The 18,713-nt window shown below is 44.5% G+C and overlaps 2 protein-coding genes across 11 annotated transcripts in view; one reads left to right on the forward strand and one right to left on the reverse strand.

Moving 5' to 3' along the window:
* The window catches only part of cspg4 (chondroitin sulfate proteoglycan 4), a 39,409-nt gene extending 37,273 nt beyond the window's left edge, over positions 1-2,136 (reverse strand). For both annotated transcript variants that reach the window (XM_088378018.1, XM_088378017.1), the window contains exon 1: positions 1,982-2,136. In XM_088378018.1, coding sequence (XP_088234144.1) covers positions 1,982-2,054 — 73 coding nt within the window. In that variant the 5' untranslated portion in view covers positions 2,055-2,136. The remainder of the gene's footprint in view (positions 1-1,981) is intronic.
* The window catches only part of lingo1a (leucine rich repeat and Ig domain containing 1a), a 163,661-nt gene that overhangs the window by 41,471 nt on the left and 103,477 nt on the right, over positions 1-18,713 (forward strand). The window lies entirely within an intron of this gene.

Here is an 18,713-nt window from a genome sequence, read left to right on the forward strand (position 1 = left end):
TTTCGATTGATGCGGTGATATTCCACCTCGGCAGGTAAAATACGATTCCAAGTGTGAGATCATAGTGGGAAGCGCAGATGGGAAACAACATGGGCTGCCGAGCAATCGCAGTTTTAGGCTCGCTTTTGCTGAGCCACTGCTTCTCCGTCCATCGTCCTCGGAGGGAGTAACGCGAGGACATAAGACTGTGGAAAAAGTTGTGGGTTGCAGTGCTGCAGAAAATGAACGGAAAATGTTATTACACCACTCTCTGGGCTCCTGTTCACTTTTTTTTTTTTTTTTTTACCCCAAGCTCTAAATCTGCTTGTGATTGAAGCGAGAGGCTCCAAACAGATGCAGCTTGACCATTGCTCACTTCTTGGCATGCTGGCAACATGCGTTACCCGGCCTCTGACATTTGAAGACGTAAACACATCGGCGAGCGATGGAACCTTCTCAGCCCCCGTACTGACAGCCGGTGGCGGAGATTTTGTCAAGCAAAGGTTAAATCTAATCGGGGACGACGCTACATCAGGCTGACATTAGCTGATCGGAAGGAATCGGGGGGCCAGAAGACCATCTCTGCCGATGAGGAGAAAGTCCTTCGTCAGGCTCTCATCCATTGCAAAGGAGCAAACATGAAGTCGCTAACAGATTGCTTCCAGCTTTTATTCCCGGACAAAGCGACGCTGTTTGCAAATACTTGACTTCACACATTGGCTGCTCGTGGAGCGCTTCGCTCCTAGCGTAATTACGCACTGCAATTTGCGGTGCGGCGCTCAGGGGACTGACAGACAGCGCTCCTAGCCCGCCGCTCATCCTGCCAATTCTGACATCCGCTAAATACAGTCTTTAGCCGCTGACAGCATTTCAACTGTCACATTTTTTTTTTTTAGCCGCTAAGGCTAACATTTGCACTACCGACACATACAAATATGCGAAGCCAATGGAATTCGGATTGGCTTTGCCGACTACAAACTAGAAGTACGGTGGCCTTCGTGGGTCAGAAATGTGTCATTTTAGCGATATTCTTCAGTTTTGATGATGCGCGTTTCAGCGTCCCTCAGCGATCGAAATGAACTTTTCTACAATGGACGACTTGATGTTAAATAAGCTACGTCAGCACAAAACTCCTACGTTTGACTGCATCAATCTGCCAAAATACCAAAACTCAGTCTAGCCTGCCCCTGTGCAGATTTCGACCGCACCCCATAAAAATTGACCCCCGTGTGTCTAAATGTACTTTAAAAATTGGCTGCAAAAGTTTAATGATGGCCGCACTTTGACATATTTGCTGAGGGTAAACCGTTTTTAAAAGCGGAACATTTTTGAACAACATTCTCATAGCTGAAGATATTCTTGGATGATAAAAAAAAAAAATTCGCGTACATGACATGTATATGTATAGTTTGTTCCCGCCGTGCATCGTGCACAAAGTGTACTCGCCCTGCGGAGGAAGTCACATTGAGCAAAGGTACTGAGGTTGACTTGTGCCTGTGCACTGTGGAGCCATTGTATGGACCCCCGCCTCCCTGTTAAAAAACTCACACTGCACTCTCACTTTCACCCCCTCTCCACCCCTCCGCCACCTCTGCATGGATACTCAGAAAAAAACCCGTCCCTCGGGGTGTTCACGCTCCCCGTGAAAGAGCGATTCTTTGCCTTCATCTTCTCACCTCGCAGCCGCCTCGCTCGCCACTGACCTTCGACAACAGAACCGCAATGCAAACACTCTCGGCAGACCTTGTATGTGCACAAACGCCCTGGATGGGAAACAGACCTCAAACGCCGGACCAGACGCACGCTTGAATTGCATCCAAACGCTGAGCAATGAATCAGGCTTGGGAATAAGACCACAGAAGGAAGTTCAGATCAAATCTTAAATTCAAACACCATGAGGGAGGGAGGGGGGGGGGGGGGGGTGTCCTTGCCAACGTGGAACAGATGCAGATGGAGGAAAGTGGAGGAAGGGGCAAGCAGAGTAATTAGCAGTGGTCCATACCTTCATGGCTGAGGTCAGTGAAGATCAGCAGGGTCAGGACGGCGCCCACCAGGGCACATTGCAAGGCTCTCATATTTTTTGTGCTGCCAGTTAAGTCCTCCCAGCGTCTCTGCTTAGACACACTCCATTCACCGGGGCCTGAATGACTTTCTACTTTGAGGACCTACTACTGGATACTGTGAAGGGGCCGTGCCGGGCGGGCCGGGTTGGGCCGGGCCGGGGAGGGACCAGGAGAGAGACGCCCTCCTTGACACCCTCCTCCCCATTGCAGAGCTTTCAAACACACTTGCACACATGTTCCGAGGCTGAAGAATGGTTTCCTGTCTCGCTTTCTTTCGCCTCTTCACTTTTGAGACACACTTGTGAAAAATTTGTTTGGATTCCGATTGGATTGTTCCCGTGGGAAATAAAGGAAATAGGAATCTCCAATTATATATAAAAAAAAAAAGAATGTTATGAGAACAATGTTTTCCACAAGCTCTCCACATACACATTTTCACACGCTTTTGTCTTTCTTCACATTCCGGGAGTGACTATTCTCTACCGCTACGGATCGATCAATTGACCGTAGAAATGTTCAACAGTGGAGCAACAAATAATAGTATTGGGACCACACAGTTGCACCTTCCCTCCTTTTTGTCTTTGCCGGGTAATTGAAGTGGCCTGCCGGGAGTGCCGCCTGCTTTCTGCGAAGAAAAAACCTTTTTGCTTTTAATTAAAGACCAATCGAGTTGCCAAGCTCTCTCGTTGCTTCTCCCTTGATCAATGTCGGCTTCTTTATGTTTTTGTTCTACTAACCTGCTCCCTGAGCTAATTAGGCTTGGCTTTAGAGCTTCTGGCTTCACATCTCGCCGTTACAGACCCAGCAAACTTCCCCCCCCCGTTATAAACAACGCTCTTAAATCGAATGTTGGTACTCGCGCACGCCACCTTTCTTGTAATGACCGTGCGCGCTCTCCTGACAAGGATTAGTACTTTCTGCTCGGATGCCAAGATTAAACTTCCTATTCGCTCGTAGAGTCGAGAGCCTTTCCCATCTCACGGGCAACCATTTGGCAAATCATTCTCACTGACAAGGGAAGTGGGAATATAATTAGAATATGCTAGCGGTGTGGAAAACCTCTTAAAACAATAAATAACTTTATTTTGAACAGAACAGTCAAATTAGCATTATTTTGGAATCCAGATGAAGCCATGGAAAGTTTACTTAATCTTTAGTGTCTTAAATAAGTGGCCTAATTCATGTGTATATCCTGTGCATGGTTTTGTTAACATCAAAGGTAATTTTGGGTTTCAAATGAACCTTATCTACATTTTGGTGAACACAGATTAGCATCATCAGACAATTTAGACTTGAATTATCCTAATGTATGTTTTTATAAATGGATCTCTCAAGATTTATGCCACCCTGTTATTAAAACCTTTTAAGTCATCGAGAAGAACAGAAAAAAAAAGCGTGAACTTAGCGAAATGGCGTCATCAAGCTAATAGCAGTGCATTGAAGACACTTAGCATGTACTGGTGAGCAAAAACTAGCAGTAGCGTTGTTTTGGATCATTTTACAATATTTACAATAATAGTAAAATTAAATTGTTCATATACGTAGATATTTGATTTTTTATTGTAAACAATTTTTTAACCCATTTTGTTCTTCGACATTTACCATAGTAGGTAAGACCGTTATCGTGTACGCTTGTACACAAACTGCATTGTTTTGCAATGTATCCGTAATGGTCCAGCTTTTGAAAATATCAGTGCCTAAATTGTCCTACATATGGGACAGCGACCCACTGCCGAAAAAGCTGCTAAGGCGCAATGACATGCCAGCTTCCTCGGAGCGATTGCGGCTGTAAGACGACCCGCTGAACGACACATGGCGGTTGTAACCTGACACTATTTATGGCAGACAATCTCCTCCGACAACAAGCTCCTTGATTATTTCAGCATGGCACGAGCCGCTCGTTAAATCGCTCCCACCCGAGCCTGCGACCACGATGACATGCTCCCGCCTCCCAGAGAGACATAATTCACCCCGGAATCGTTACCCACTGCAAATAGTAAGCCGTTCACGTCACCGCTGGGTCCTCCGATGCGAGCGTCAGTCCCTCAAAGTGATTCAATTTAGCTCCAAGTGTTTCATTAAAGCGCGCTAATAATGTACGACGGGATTCCTGTGGAGTCTTTGATCCAAACGGGGAATTGTTTGCATTCAGCGTGCCCCCCTCAAAAAAAACACATTAAACGTCTCCTCGGGCCTCAACATATTGAACGCATTTCCCAGTTCACCGCTGCCTCGCCGGATGGCTTTTTACATCACCTCATCGGCTACACGGCTCATCTCGGGTCCTCACATTTCTCCCGACATCTGCATCCGCTGTTACGTTTACACAGCTTTGCATGCGAGGCCACATGACGACGTCACGACAACGTATCGAGGTAGACTGCCACTCGGTATCTGCTTCCAGCTGCGAGTCAAGTTGTTTGACAGATGTTCGAGCATCAAATATGTCCTGTATCATTCTGAATAATAAACACCGCCTTGTATCCATTTCATTGGAAGCAGCTTGCGACATTTGTTGCCTCAAAACGTAGAACGTAAACATAAAATATTAGCTCTTTGCTTTTGAGGACTGGACTTGAGGACATAGAAAATGGATGGCTGGTTTTTAATGGTGTTGTTCCTACAAACAGTAACATGGAAATCAAAGTCACTTTGTTGTTTTGTGGTCCTTCTAGATGAAGCTTTTGCTGTCCATCTAAGTTAACGAGCTTGGGGTACACTTATCAGATCTCACGTCTTGGCCTTCTGATGTCATTGATACCGGCAGAAGTTAACTGGGGATGTTGGCCCAAAATAATCACCTCTGGAGGCATCTTTGCTAGGCTCGCCTTTCAGCGCCCCGGCTCAGATCGCATCCTATCCGACTGCCGCTGTGCTCCCCGAAGCTGACGACTTGATTAAGCCACCGCTTTCGTGTCGGTGTTATTCCAACCACTTTTTTTTCTTCTTCCTCCTGTCAGTACGTGAGATGGAGCCAGATAATCATGGTACTGTTTTGATCATCATGCGGTGATGGGGAATAAGCGCCGTGATAATTAAGCGGGAACAAAGAGCATCGGGGCACCCGCTTGAACGCTACGACGGGCGGCCCAGGAAACCGGTAGTAATATCTCCCGCAGATCGCCCGTCAACGTGCCCCCGCTTCTGTTGCCTCTACTTATAGCTCACTCGTCATTAGCATGATTGCGCCGGTTAAAGTTCACGCTTCCTCCAGTCTGACCCAGCAGCCCGGCAAAAATACAGACGAGACGTCGGCGTTGACCTGGTTCCCACTCGAGGGACTGAGGGAGATCCCCTACCAAAGAAAACACAAAGAGCTGATGGAGGGAGGAATGGCCAAGTTGACGTAATTTGAACCACATTTCATCACATTTCAAAATTGGTCTCCTTTAAAATCTGGATAAATCCTGGAAAAAACTGACGGCGGAATTGATGAATTGATTATTTTTGGCTCTCCTCTTAAGTGATTGCGAAAAGTTTTAAATCAATCTTTGTGTTGTATATCCTGGGCGACGGACGGTCGGAGCACAACAGATGTCATTTTTTGGAAGCATCTAATGTGTGTTTCCGCTTTGCTTCCGCTGGCTATTTTGACTGCCATGTCGACTTAATTGGCTTTTCGAGACACTGTAAAAAGATGCACGTTTCTTTTCCACTGTGACGATAATTGTCGTTTCAAGCTTTTCAGTCAGCAGCGTTGACATATTTGCGAATTGAGAAAACACGGCGGAGCTTTTAGTGCATTCCGAGACGGCGAAAGCTTAATTTGCAAACAAATGGGCTGCTGTCAGACACTCTCTGTCCATTTGTTTTGAAATTCGTTCACATATAGGCAACGATGCGTCCAAAAGATAACAACAAATATGAGATCGTGTGTTAGATATCGCTGAAAATCAACTGTGCCGTAAAATAACAAACAATTGTATTAGCATATAGCGTAAAACCATGCTAATGTGTATTTTGTTTGCCTTTCACATGAGGTACTCTGCTGGTTGTTTATATATTAGCCTGACTTTGAGTACCACATGAGTTATAAAATGATTTTTTTAATGGAACAGTTTGAAAAAATGTAGTTAGTTTCAAAGCACGCTCTGAGAAGAGATAACACTGTCGTATTAGCATGTAGCGTTCCGTAAAACAATGCTAATGTGTATTTTGTTTGCCTTTGAAATGAGGTAGCCGACTAGTTGTTTATATAACTTTGAGTACCACGTGATTTATAATGATTTTTTTTAATGGAACAGTTTAAAAAAAAAGTTATTTTCAAAGCATGCTCTGTAAGAGATCACATAGCCTTGAACATGTCATTTTGTCGAATTCACCAAAAGTTCCTTCTCGCTTGTATTGAGGCAAGAACTCCACCTACTGAGCGGCAGTAATGTACGTTTCAAGGTCACACGTAAACTTAATGGTGATCCAAAAGCATGCAGCAGCCTGCAGCAGGCGGTTCACCAGAGCAGAGCAGGTCAAAACAGGATTTAGCAGTGCCCCCTGGTGGAGGGTCACATGCATTCAAATGACCGTCCACTTGTGGAGATATTCACATCTTAGGAATTTTCTTTTTAAAAATAGATTTACCAAGCCTGATGAGTGTGTGTAATGACAAACCCATGTGAACAAACAAAATGCTGAATAAACAATCATTTCCGTCACAAGTGACTGTGTCCAACGGCAGGTCAAATGTCAAGAAGTAAGAAGCGCAAGGTCGCAGTTCAAATGTGTGGGAACGCAATGCTGATTCACGCGTGAATACTTGCGGAATGAATCAGAGATCTGACGTGGGCGAGCATTTTTTCACACGCTCTTTTTAATTGTGGCACTATCTGACTCTGTAGAACCAATAACGGAAGTGAAAAGAGAAGTGTGTGTGTGCCCTCTGGATGGCTTCAGATTGTTGTACAAGTGTGTGTGTGTGTGTGTGTGTTTATGTGAGTATCAAAATTATTGATAAATCTCAGTCCAAATCTAAAGAAGTAAGTCAAAGTATCTGCATACTTTCCTTTTCGACGTATTCCCAAGAGGAATCTACGAATTTCCTTTCCTTCTTCCTGCCTCCTTTAATATCTTTCAAGTTTCTTCTTTGTAGATTCCAAAGCAAGAAGAAAGGCCAAAGCGAGAATTTCCCCACGTTTCACTTTGGCGCTGCCCATTTGTCTGCTGCTTGTTTGATATCAAGTGCAGCAATGACTTTCTTGCTGACCTGAGGGAAATGTCCAAAAAGTTTCTTCTTCTGTAATCAGAAGTTCTGTTATTCCCGACCTACATTGCTCATGTCAACACTGTGACGAAAAAGACGATAGTTATGCAAAAACGTGCCCAGGATTCTGTAGTTGGACGGCAACGTGGCATGATGCACTTCAAAGATGACTTTGGCAGCTCATCTCTCTTTTGGCAACACCTTTTTTTTTTTTTTTTTTTTGCGTCAGGGGCCAGCGGTCCTTAATCCGAGAGGCTCGGCGGAAAGGCCAAAGCTTCTCGAACAATCCCCGTTGCGGTGAAATCCAGCGATCAGTCAAGCCCGAGCCCCTCTTGAGCCTCCTCTGGGGGCTCGGGACTCGGGCCAGTCTTTGACAATGGCCTCTAAAGCCCCGAGGTGAAGTGTTGCAAGGTGGCGAAATAAAAAGGAGCAGTCGGAAGAAGCCAGAAGACAATTGCGGGCGAGAAGAGAGACAGTTGAGATTTTCTGGGGAAAATAACTCGTGCTTTATTCCACTGACAATTCTACTCAAGTCTCAAGCAACTGTATCTGAGTCTTTCAACTTCATGAAACAAAATAACCTTTCCTAGAAAGGTTCTCATCCACCGTCTGACCTCTCTGTGATTTTAGTTCCTTCAACAGTTTTAGGACGATACTTTAATCTTGTCTGATAGCAAGACCGCCTTGAATGTCCTTAATTAGTCATCACCTATCGGTGGCAAAGAGTTTAAGTTCGGACAATGTTGTCCTGATCCAATTTAAGAAGACGGGCTGTCTGAAAACGGGCAGTGGGAATATGATCCGTGATTTCAGCTCACTGAAACTGAAAGTACTCGGGTTCACCGTGTGGTCCCTTTATGCTCGGCGGTCTGAGACACTTGCTAGCACAATGTTTGGGCCATTTTCTGTTTGGTAGTGCTTTTTATTACACATATTTGAATGTTAGCTTGAAGTGCATGCAGCAAATGAAATGGATCTGCAACTTAACGACTGCGCTTCAAAATATCCATCTCCAAATGGGGGCGCTGTTGCTTTAAGCCGTACAGTGGCGTTCTGGTCCTCCGGGAAAATGGCTGGCCGGCCAGTGGCAGCTCAGCTAATGGGCGGCGCGCGGGGGCCTCATTTGCAATCAGCCTGGCAGAAGTTGAAGCACTTAACTTGATGGGAGACCGCCCGACATGCTTTTATAGCCTCCCCCAAACTTCTTCCCATTTGGCCAATAGACGCCGACACTTACAGGCTGCAAACTCCAAAGATCCAAATTTGTCCTTTGCGGAGATAATAAGGCACTGTTTTGATTGTGTCAATGAACAACATGTTAAGTATTGTGGGGACAGTTCAGTGTAGCTTGAGTGGTGCACTGAGATTTGAATTTATATTGTAATCACGTTGGTAGCAGTTATTCCTCAACTCAAATAATTTTCCACATTGAAATGAATAAATCCAACAGTTTTTTTTGTGTGGGTACAACACAGTCGTGCAAACACAAACAAAGAAGAGTTTCACAACTACTGTGACTTTGTAAGCTGCAGATGAATAGAGGATAAAGAATTGATGCTATTCGTTAGCATGTATATGAAATTTGAAAATCTGTACCAAATAAGGACAAAATGGCCAAACTAATCAATTTAGCACAAAACGTATAGTAGACCTTTACCCAGTTTCTTGGGTGGGCCGGATCCATTTGCAAGGGTTTACCGAACCCTCGGGCCAAAAGAGTTGTAAAGGTCAAATCAGATAATCAGTCATAATCCTCTGTCGGCTGTAAAGGGCAGGCCAAGAGCAGCCAATAAAATGGGAATGTCCCAAAGGTCAGCGGCGATGTGGCAGCTCTTTGTTGTCTGAGCCGCAGAATGCCAGACAACCACCAAAATACAGAACATCCCAAAAATGGATTTTGCCTTTTGTCAAAAATGCAAAAGCTGCTACGGATGTTGTGTTATGAGACCCGACAATCGGAATCTGTGACCCTTGAGGTATTTCGATTCAAACGCATCTCAGACGTGCCACCCAGACACACGGAAAGTGTTTTCCGTTGTGATAATCGGATGTTTCCTTTCATGCGCTCGGTCGGCCCCGTGCATGCTAATGGCGGACCAAGGGTTCAACGGTCCTCATTTCATCTCAGCCAGATAAGGAGCCACATTAGCTCCCATGGGGCTCGTAAAGGCACCAGTGAAGAAGCTGAAGAAAGAGCGGACGTTGCCCTCACTTGTCAGATCTTTTTTGTTTTCTTCAAAACAAGTCAAGTTCTATTTATTTATATATTTATATGGCTATTTTTCAATATTATTTATCAATTTAATAATTTCATTTAATATTTGTATATTGTTTTTCAATGGATACTATCCTCAGCTCAGCACCTCCAAACATTACTGAGGTGTTCCACGGTCGACTTTATGTCCAGCGGCGGGCAACACGTGTAATCCCAAAACAGACGTGGGTGACTCTTGAGCGTCTTGTTGCCAATATAGTTATTGACTTGCATTCCTTTTTTTTTTTTTTTTTTTACAGTTAAGTTGAACGAGCCTCAGCTTCCTCCGTCGCTGGGCCTTAGTGCCTCATTTAAAACTTGTTCAAACTTGCCACGATAGATTGGCGGGTGAATGCCACATTTATTGTCCACGTCTGAAACTTTCCAAGAGCTTTAACAAGGCAGACGGCGATGTAAACGAGCAGCGCTATTGATTCTGTTCACCGCCACAACAACTTCTGCCCGGTTGAAACCACACAATGCTCATAAAGAAAATGCAGACGGCGACGCACTTTGAGGAGATACCAGAATCAAAGCTGGTGTAATTACCTCCATCATCGATCTTTCCATTAATTAGCCCCCACCCGGCCCCCGCCGCAGCCCACATTTCTCTCTTGACGACGACAAATCCTAATTCCAATTTTTATCAGATTTAATATTTACCAACGTTAAAGATGATGCATCTAATTAAACGCGAACATCGTAGCTGAGCAGAGAGGGGGAGGGGCGAGCAGTTAAACGCATCCCAAACAGAAGAGGGCGGCCGACGAGAGATGCATTTAAACACTCGTCGGATGAGGCCATCGGGTGCAATGCGACGTTATGGTCCTTCCTGCCGCTGGCGAGAGCCAGATGGCGCCTTACGACACTCCCACGTAGCAACTCAAGTTAGCAACTTTGCTGACTTGGTCACTCAGAGTTAAATTTGCTTAAAGACACTTTCCCGTGACAGATTCTAGCTTGGCAAATAATCGTATTAAAATAGTTATTTTTCAATTCTTACCTCTGCTTTTCATTAGCGTGCTACGTCAACAACGTTAGCCAAGTTCGACTTGCACACAAGCAACAAATCCATAACAATGGAAACAAACTCCTCGGAGGTAGTAATAAAGTGACGCGGCAATAAACTCCAGACGATAATACGCGCCTTAGCCTCCCTTTAAATAACGACGCTTACCGCGTAATCAATCGCGGGTAATTGAGTCAATCAATTCTCCCGAGAGCGTTGCCACGACGGAGGCGCTCTAACCCCGGCCCAGCGAAAACGGTGCGCTCTTTCCCATTTGAATAGCCACGATTGTCATCGTCAAGGTTACGGCAGCCGCTCCGCCTGCTGACGTTTTGTGAGGTGTGGATGATGCACAACGTGTACTCGCCGTTATTGGATGGCCCTGCCGTATTTATGCCGCAACCCCCCACATAACAAGTGGCGCCATCTGCATCCACCTTTAAGGACCTTGTTATCCAGCTGTGGGAGATCCTTTGCTTCGTAAACTTTTTATGTCGAGGAGCTCCCAGAAACAAGACTCGGTTGGTGTGGAAAGCGGGCACCTGATTGATTTTTAATCTGAGACGACACAGTCGACAGTTGGTTGCGAGCGTTTCGACTGATATTACGAATAAACAGCGTATCAATGAATTTTAAGACCAAATGTTGCTTGCGAGGTGATTGGAACGGTCAATAATATTTTTTATTAAAAATTTGATATAGTATAATGTAATATAACATAACATAATGTTATAATATAATATATAATAATATATAATATAATATAATAGTTAACTTGAGCTTGTTTGTGCGTGCAGCTTTTTTGTACTAAAAACGAGAAAAGGGAGAAAAAACCAAACTTGCACTTATTTGGAAAGTCATTTTGAAGAAGCAGCCACAAATATATTTCTATGGATGTTTTTTTTCCCATTTGCTACCACATCCTGTGTGTGCTATCGATTTCCTGCCAGTGTCCATAAAATTACATTTGGGGAAAATAGACTACTTTCTCAAGATCAATAGAATGCAGGTTATTCCCCGATTATGGGAGTATTTTTCATGGGAATTTTTTATTTATTTATTAGGCTCATTTTATTCCCTAGAGGGAAATAATCATTAAAAAAAAGTCTTTATTTACCGCTCAGGGCCATTGAAACTGATGTTATGTTTAATAAAGCATCAAAGTGTTGAATGAGAATTGGATATATGGTGATATTTTATAGACATCTCCTTCATGAATCATCAAATTTATGGAAGTTGTGCAGGTTATGAGGAGGAAGTAGTAGCGCAACGCACGAGCGCCGCCCGTCCGAGAAAAAAGTTAGTGTAGGAGTTATCGCCACCTTTTATTGTCGTCAGGCTGAAAGGTCTGTTTTTCGATGTCTTGGAGTGGACGTGAAGGAGGCCCATAACAGATGCTCAAACACGTTTCATGATACACGGCGGAGAGATTTTTTTTTAGATGAGATCAGATGTCAAGTTCAAGCGGTAAAACGGTGGACGACATCACCGGGCACGGCGGGTCCTGTCCTCCTTTTACCCCGTAAAAAAAAAGTACCTGTAATCTTCTCAGTTCATAGACGCGTTAAGTGCTGAACTCATTTGAACTCTGTTGCTAACCAAAACGGCAGCCCCTAGCGAGGATTGTAAACAACTGAATGAATTGGTTACCTGTGTTAGAATTAGCGCCTGATCTTAGTTTATTATAATGAATTTAAATCACACACAAGGATCAAGTCATTTAGGCCAAGTGCTTTCACTTCCTATTTGTGTTTCTTTTCAAGTAAATCCAGAATATAACAAGTCAAGTTACAAATAAGTGATTAATAACTAGTTTGAAATCAGAGAATAGTAAAAAACAATTCAAATATTTTATTATTATTTATTTTATTCAAATATTGCTGGCAATATCTCTATTTTTTGACGTGAAGACAATATGTCTTCGCGGTCCACCTAAAATGATGTGGCGGGCCGTATCTGGCCCCTGGACCTTGAGTTTGGCACCTATGATCTCGAGTCTAAAGTTACTGACTGCAAATATAATGAAAAAAGCTGTCCTCTCATTCGACAGTAGAAGGAGAGGAGCGATTTTTTTCATTATATTTGCAGTCAGTGACTTTGAGACACCTCAGGTCATGCCGGCTCCGGTCCACTCGTCTTATGGCGTGCGCTGAGCAAGCAGAGAAGTAAGTGGAACGTGCTCGGGTCTTTGATGCTCATCTGGAGACTGCTCTGATTAATTAGAGACCCTCAAAGCTTTGCTCTTAGTTGTCATGCTGGAAGCTTCACTCTCACCTTGTGAAATGCTGCTTTTCATACCTTCTGCTGCTTGCTTTCCTCATAAGAATGAGTTGAAATTGCAAGTTCAGTGCCCATGACTTCTTGTTGTCCTTGGTAGCTGCCGGGCATTCACGAAGTAGATATGCATTCAAATATATATTACAATTATAATTTTAGCCGCATATGGAAGAGGCCTGATTCCGAATATCAGATTTCCAGCAACTTTGAAGTTATCTCATGACTTTGGAGGTTCTACTGAGTATTGGCTGACCTTTTTCGACAAGGCCTCGTTTCAACTTGGCTCCGACGTGTCAAAGGAGAAGGCGAGGCGGCTTTTTACCTGTTCAGAGGTGACACGGGAAGAAACCGACTGACGACCGCCATCCATCACTCGGATGCGGGGTAATGGCCGCTGAATTTATTGGAAGTGTCTTTTTGGCCGGCCGGTCCGGTGGAATGCAGTCTGGCATGAATCCATTCGACCGGCGATCCATCAGCTCCTTTTCCAGGGTCAAACCGTACGACACACGCTTCACTTAGCTGCCGTGTTGTCAAACGTGTACGTCCACGAACCTCCCGTCGTGATTTATTTTGACACGTGGACTCACAAGAAACCATAAAAGTGTCAACACTTGTTTTTTTTTTGTTTTTGTTTTTTTTAAGCCCGAACCTCGTGACGGTCCAGACGGGACAAACCGAGTGACCAGAGTATCAAATAGACAGGCGAGGGCTACCGTGTGGCCCTCGAGGAGTTTCCATCGGGGTGAAGCTCGCTGATGCTGAACACTCTAGACAGCTGTGGCTAACCCCTCAACAAATCTTGTTTTCACCGCACCCCTAATTCTCTCCGGACGATGCGCGTCCATGTTTACAGCCTGCTGCGGAATAGTAATGAGGGCGGAACCTGCGCTGTTGCAAAATAATGCAAACATGCGGTAAACATTCATAATTGAACATTTTAATAGCACAGATCAGACTGTGAAGCATTGTGAATAATTAATGTCGGAGATGAGACCTTCTTAAGCGATGGCAAGTTCCTCCTGGCTGCTGCACGCCGCTTTTCTTAAACAAGCTGTTTGCTCATACCATGAAGGGCGTTTATGAGCCGAAGTAAGAAATGTATATTGAATATAAATTCAGGAGGTTCAATTAACGGAGCCTCCTGAAACGTTTGCTGAAACATTGCGGTGTGTTTATATTCCCAGCATAAATGAGTAGATAAAAGTTTATCAAAACGCCGGAGGCTGCTTTCCCACGTCCTCATTTAGGGGATCGGCCCAGGCAGCGTCCTCATAGCCTTCAGGTGGCGAAGCGTGCGACGTTCGTGGTTGCCTGTGAAAGTCAATTCTCTGCTTCCCGGTGGAGCGGCGGGCTGCGCCGTTGAGGGTGCGAGCGCTGTGTTGGCTTTAAGTGTCGCAGAGCAGCGAGGTGACAAGCTCGCGTTGGGGGAAATGATCGTGCAAATACGTATGATCGCGGCGCGGCCGAGCAAGCGACGCCTAGGGGGATGACGGCCTTTGATGATGCTGCGAGCTGCCTGCTAAATCAGTCGACCTTGGCGCTGGCAGCTCACACGTTGCTTGTCTTTCAGTCTAGCCAAAAGTGACATTCAGAGCCGTGCTACTGCATGCATTGATGGACATCAATTTCAGAGCTCTGTGGGCAGATTTGATTTTTTAACAGGTCTTATTTTGGTCCGCTTGGAGTCACCATCCTCAGGTTCTATTGGTTCTACTGTATTTGTGATTGCGACCGAATGCGTGTCACTTTGAACGCAGGGCCCGGCCTTCTCGAGGGACTTGGGTGTAGCGGCTGCTGATAACGGCTATTTAGCACGTTAGCCATTGACCGCCTGCTAACGGGCTAAATCGTTAGCCGCTCTGAGTTGAGTCATTCTGCTTCAGTTGTGGTCGTATGACAGTATTTGTTCTAATTAGCGGCGGTGGCGATGTGAAATTAGCTTACAATCAACAGTTATTTTATTTTCAAATAGTAGAAGTAAAATAGGTCAAGGTAGAAGTCGTCTTGCTCGTAGGAGACATTTCAGCTCCGAGGAACGATTTCCACTCGTATCCGCAATTTGAACCCCATCAGACTATCCCATGCCAGGACAAAAGTCGCTTGCGTGTGCATTTTTAATACACACATGTTACTCAAGATGCTCCTCATAAATCATTGAAGTAACCCCGCCGAGCCATCCAAGTCCATCACGTGTTGTGACGATGGATGTTTGTCAGGGACCGGCTACTCGGCTGCTTTGTCTGCGATGTGAGGAGATTTGTGGAGCGATTCGTCACGGAGATCCGAGCGATACTCGCGGCCGAGACACGTCAGGCGTTTCTGAAGAATGAGTCGTTGCCTCTTTCCTTTTTGCCAGCCTCGTATCTTACCGTGCTCGTGCCCGTCGTTTCTGTTTTAAATGAAGGCAAATCCGTCCTTCAAATCATGACGTAACTTGAGCAGGTTCTATTTGGTGATCATTGATCAAAAAAATAGCACTTGAAGATGTAAAAATGGCGCCCACAGTAAAAAAACCAAAAAACAAATGTTGAAGTGCAGCCTTGGCGAGCCCGCATTGCATGTGATGTTTCTTCTCTTTAATGAAGTGTGACTAACTGCTTTTACATTTCACTTTAATTACAGATTGCTAATACGCCAGTGCCTCCGATCGTTCATAGTTGAATAATTTTAATTTTGCCTTCCTAAATTGATTTATTTAAGCTTAATGAAAGTGTTATCTTTTCAATGCGCCACCATCGCTTCGGCATCTCATTATGGCCACGCGTCAGTGCATACAAGTCGCCCCCCCCACCACTGGGATGGAGATTTTATTCCTCAGGGAGTCATATACCTTAAACTAAGAGTGAATAAAAATTAATAAGAATGATGTTTTCTTTTCAATTTACACAATAGTGTTCACTTCAGTGGCTTCTGTTGAGTGAATGACTGAATACTTCAAAATTAGCAAAGTAAAAAAAATTTGATTGTCATTCACTTTACTTTTTGTACATGATACGAAAATCGATTGTGGGACGGGTGGAATTTTTTCTCCCAACAATGGAACAACTGCCTTCCACTAAATATCTGCCATTTGGCAGCAGCTTGGCTTTAAATTCCAAGATTTGTCAAAGACGGGAATATAATCCTGTCAGAAAACCGACGTTGTGTGTCAAGCGGCGAGCCGACACCTTTGATAAAACGCTGCTCAGCCTCGCCGCAGCGATGCCTTTTAGTGGAGCCAGGAATTTTTTATATTCTATTTTTAAGGCTAGTTTATACTGAGACATTTCCCCCTCCCAGCACGTCCTCACCCCGCGACAGCGCACGCATTGATGAGCGCAGACAGATGGCGGGAAATGGAAGGTCCGCGGCGATATTGCCGCACCTCGGCGGAGGCGCGACATCAAAAAAATCGGCCTTGATGTCAGAATCCCGACGGAATGCGGATCCGCCAATCCGGTGATGCTAAAGAGCGATAGCAGTTGATCTTTCTCCACAAAGGATTACTAATGAAATAACCTTTACTCAAGGATGCAAACATCATACAAATGCTGAGATGTAATCAGATTACATCTCCGAGGAGGCTGCTGGTGCTTGGCTTCACTGAAGGGCACCTCTGTGCTTAACCTTGTCTCTCAACTCTTTACCTTCAAAATATGAGCGTCATCAAAATATTCCTTTGATCACTGTTGGGGAATTTATGCAGCTCAAAGGTACAAATTTTTTTTATCATCTTCCAAGACCCTAATTTAGTTTTTCCATCTGTGACTCGGCAGGTCTGTTTGCTTTTTGTTTTGAGCCACAAATAAGACTCGCAATCTCCAATTTACTTTCTTTCAGCAGTTTATGGTACAGTACAAATAGCAAAACACACAAATGCTAGTTAGCGGCTACAACAAGCCAAAATGAGCTTACGCGGGCTCACAGAGACCAATCTACTGGCACGAACAACGCCAAATGATCAATCGACAATAAACTAGCTTGTGTTGAGTGTTTGTGTCATGACTTACAAGTCTAATGACTTCCAAACCAAAATCTGGTTGTCAGATATGCTAACAGTTATGCTAGCTGCTTCGATTTTGAGTCAGTTTTTTTTTTTTTAAATGCCGCAAACAGTTTAAAAATAGCAAGCACAAAGTTGCCGATCATTTCCCGATTTAAAACCAGATTAAGATGCTAAAAATCAGTCCCCTTCCTTCCTAATGCAAATAATTATAAAATAAGTCTTATGGAGTGTCTTCCTTTTCATCGACCGGTAACTAAACCACATATCAATACTAATCAGCGGTCACGTTGCCAATTGTTACCGGCTGCGGAGAACGTGAAGACGGATTCTAATTGCTCTTGTCAGTCAATATCAATTTCTCAGTCCCCTGGTGCATTCAGCCTAATTTGGACGCTCCAGCTTCTTACAGGTATCCTGCGGCAAAACGGAGGCTTTCAGATACGTTCGGCTCTCAAATAACGACTCGGATGCCCGCGAGCGCGTCATTTCGATCGACAACAGGGGCAAAAGCAATTGAAGTGAACTTAAGTCCACCCCCCCACCACCCGGCATCATAAATAATATTTAATCCCTCTCTGGAAGAGGGAATTGGTAAAAAAGTCCCTGAGCTTTTTTGATGCATCTCAGCGCCTTCCAGCTAGTGCTGACACCAATAAGATAGAAAGAAGACAGCTTTCCGCGGGCCGAAAAATTGCGGAGGACGAGCGGCGTTTTTCCAAATCGCATCAGCCAAATCGTCCGACGAAATCGGGGATATTGAGACGAAGTAAAGAAAAGGCGTGGTAATCGTTTGAAATCTCATTAAGAGGCGCGGACATGGCAAATATTAGCACTCGTAAGTGCAGGTGAAGCTTGGAAGTCTCACAGCAGAAATCCATTAAGAAAGGAGTCAAAGGGCTTTTTTTTTTTTCTTTTTCCTCAGGTAAAGTGATATTTAGCGCTTGGTGTGAAAGGACAAGGAAAGTGCATTAGGGCCAAGTCCTTTTTTGGTATGTGAATGCTGCACACTGCGGCAAACTGTGTCATGCAGCGATTGTACTGCGGCTTTTAGGTGTAGTTTGGGTGCGACACGCAACAAACCAGAGTGGAGGTGAATGTTGCGGCTGTGTGGCTGAGATTGGGCGGAGGTTTACTACATGCCGCGCCAATGAAACAAGAAGTAGCGGCGGATCCTTCCGTGTTGTCATTTTCATAAGCGTATTTGGTCAGGACTGTGTCTGATATGCAGCCGATATCTTATGCTAATGTAGTTAGCTTGCGGTAGCATTTGTTTTTATTCCAAATTTGACACGCGTTAATTTTTGCACAGGTAGAAAACCAGCACCGTTGCCGCCTGATGAGCGACTGTTCTGTTTTTCTTTTTGTATTTTTCATCCGTCCTGATGGCTAGGTCAGTCTGGGTACTGACATAGCTACCCAGCTAACCAGTTAGCCAGCTAACCAACCAACTCTTTTTTTAAAATTTTTATAAATATAATAATCTCGCCAAGGAACTCCTGCATGGGTCTATTCAGGAATGGGACACTGTGATTTATAGGAATATATTGTATGTATTGAGAGTGACATTTTACACCTTATTTGTCATTATTGTGAGACATGATTACGTAATCAGCCTCTTCCAATAGCTGAATCTCAATAATCATCAACGTGCCAGTGCGGTGGCTGCCTTTTCTGCCAAGGCACGTTTGCGTAAGAAACACGCACGCTATGGCGTCACCCATCATGATTTGCAAATGAGCAGATCCATCATAGATTGAAACGGTTCACAGCCGTCAGCGCCGAAGTGTTCCGTTTGTCTGGCGCCTTCCACCTGCCGGGTCGGCAGCTGCTCGCCGCTTTGCCCTCCCGCGTGCGCCGCCAAACACTTGCTTCAATGCTACGTGTCGTCAAATGTACCATGTGAGCATTTCACAAAGAGTCTTTATTTTCCTACAAATAACTGGCAC

This window comes from Syngnathus floridae, chromosome 6 (genome assembly GCF_059516105.1).
Source record: "Syngnathus floridae isolate MCC-2025c chromosome 6, RoL_Sflo_1.0, whole genome shotgun sequence".
NCBI classification, from domain to species: Eukaryota; Metazoa; Chordata; class Actinopteri; order Syngnathiformes; family Syngnathidae; genus Syngnathus; species Syngnathus floridae.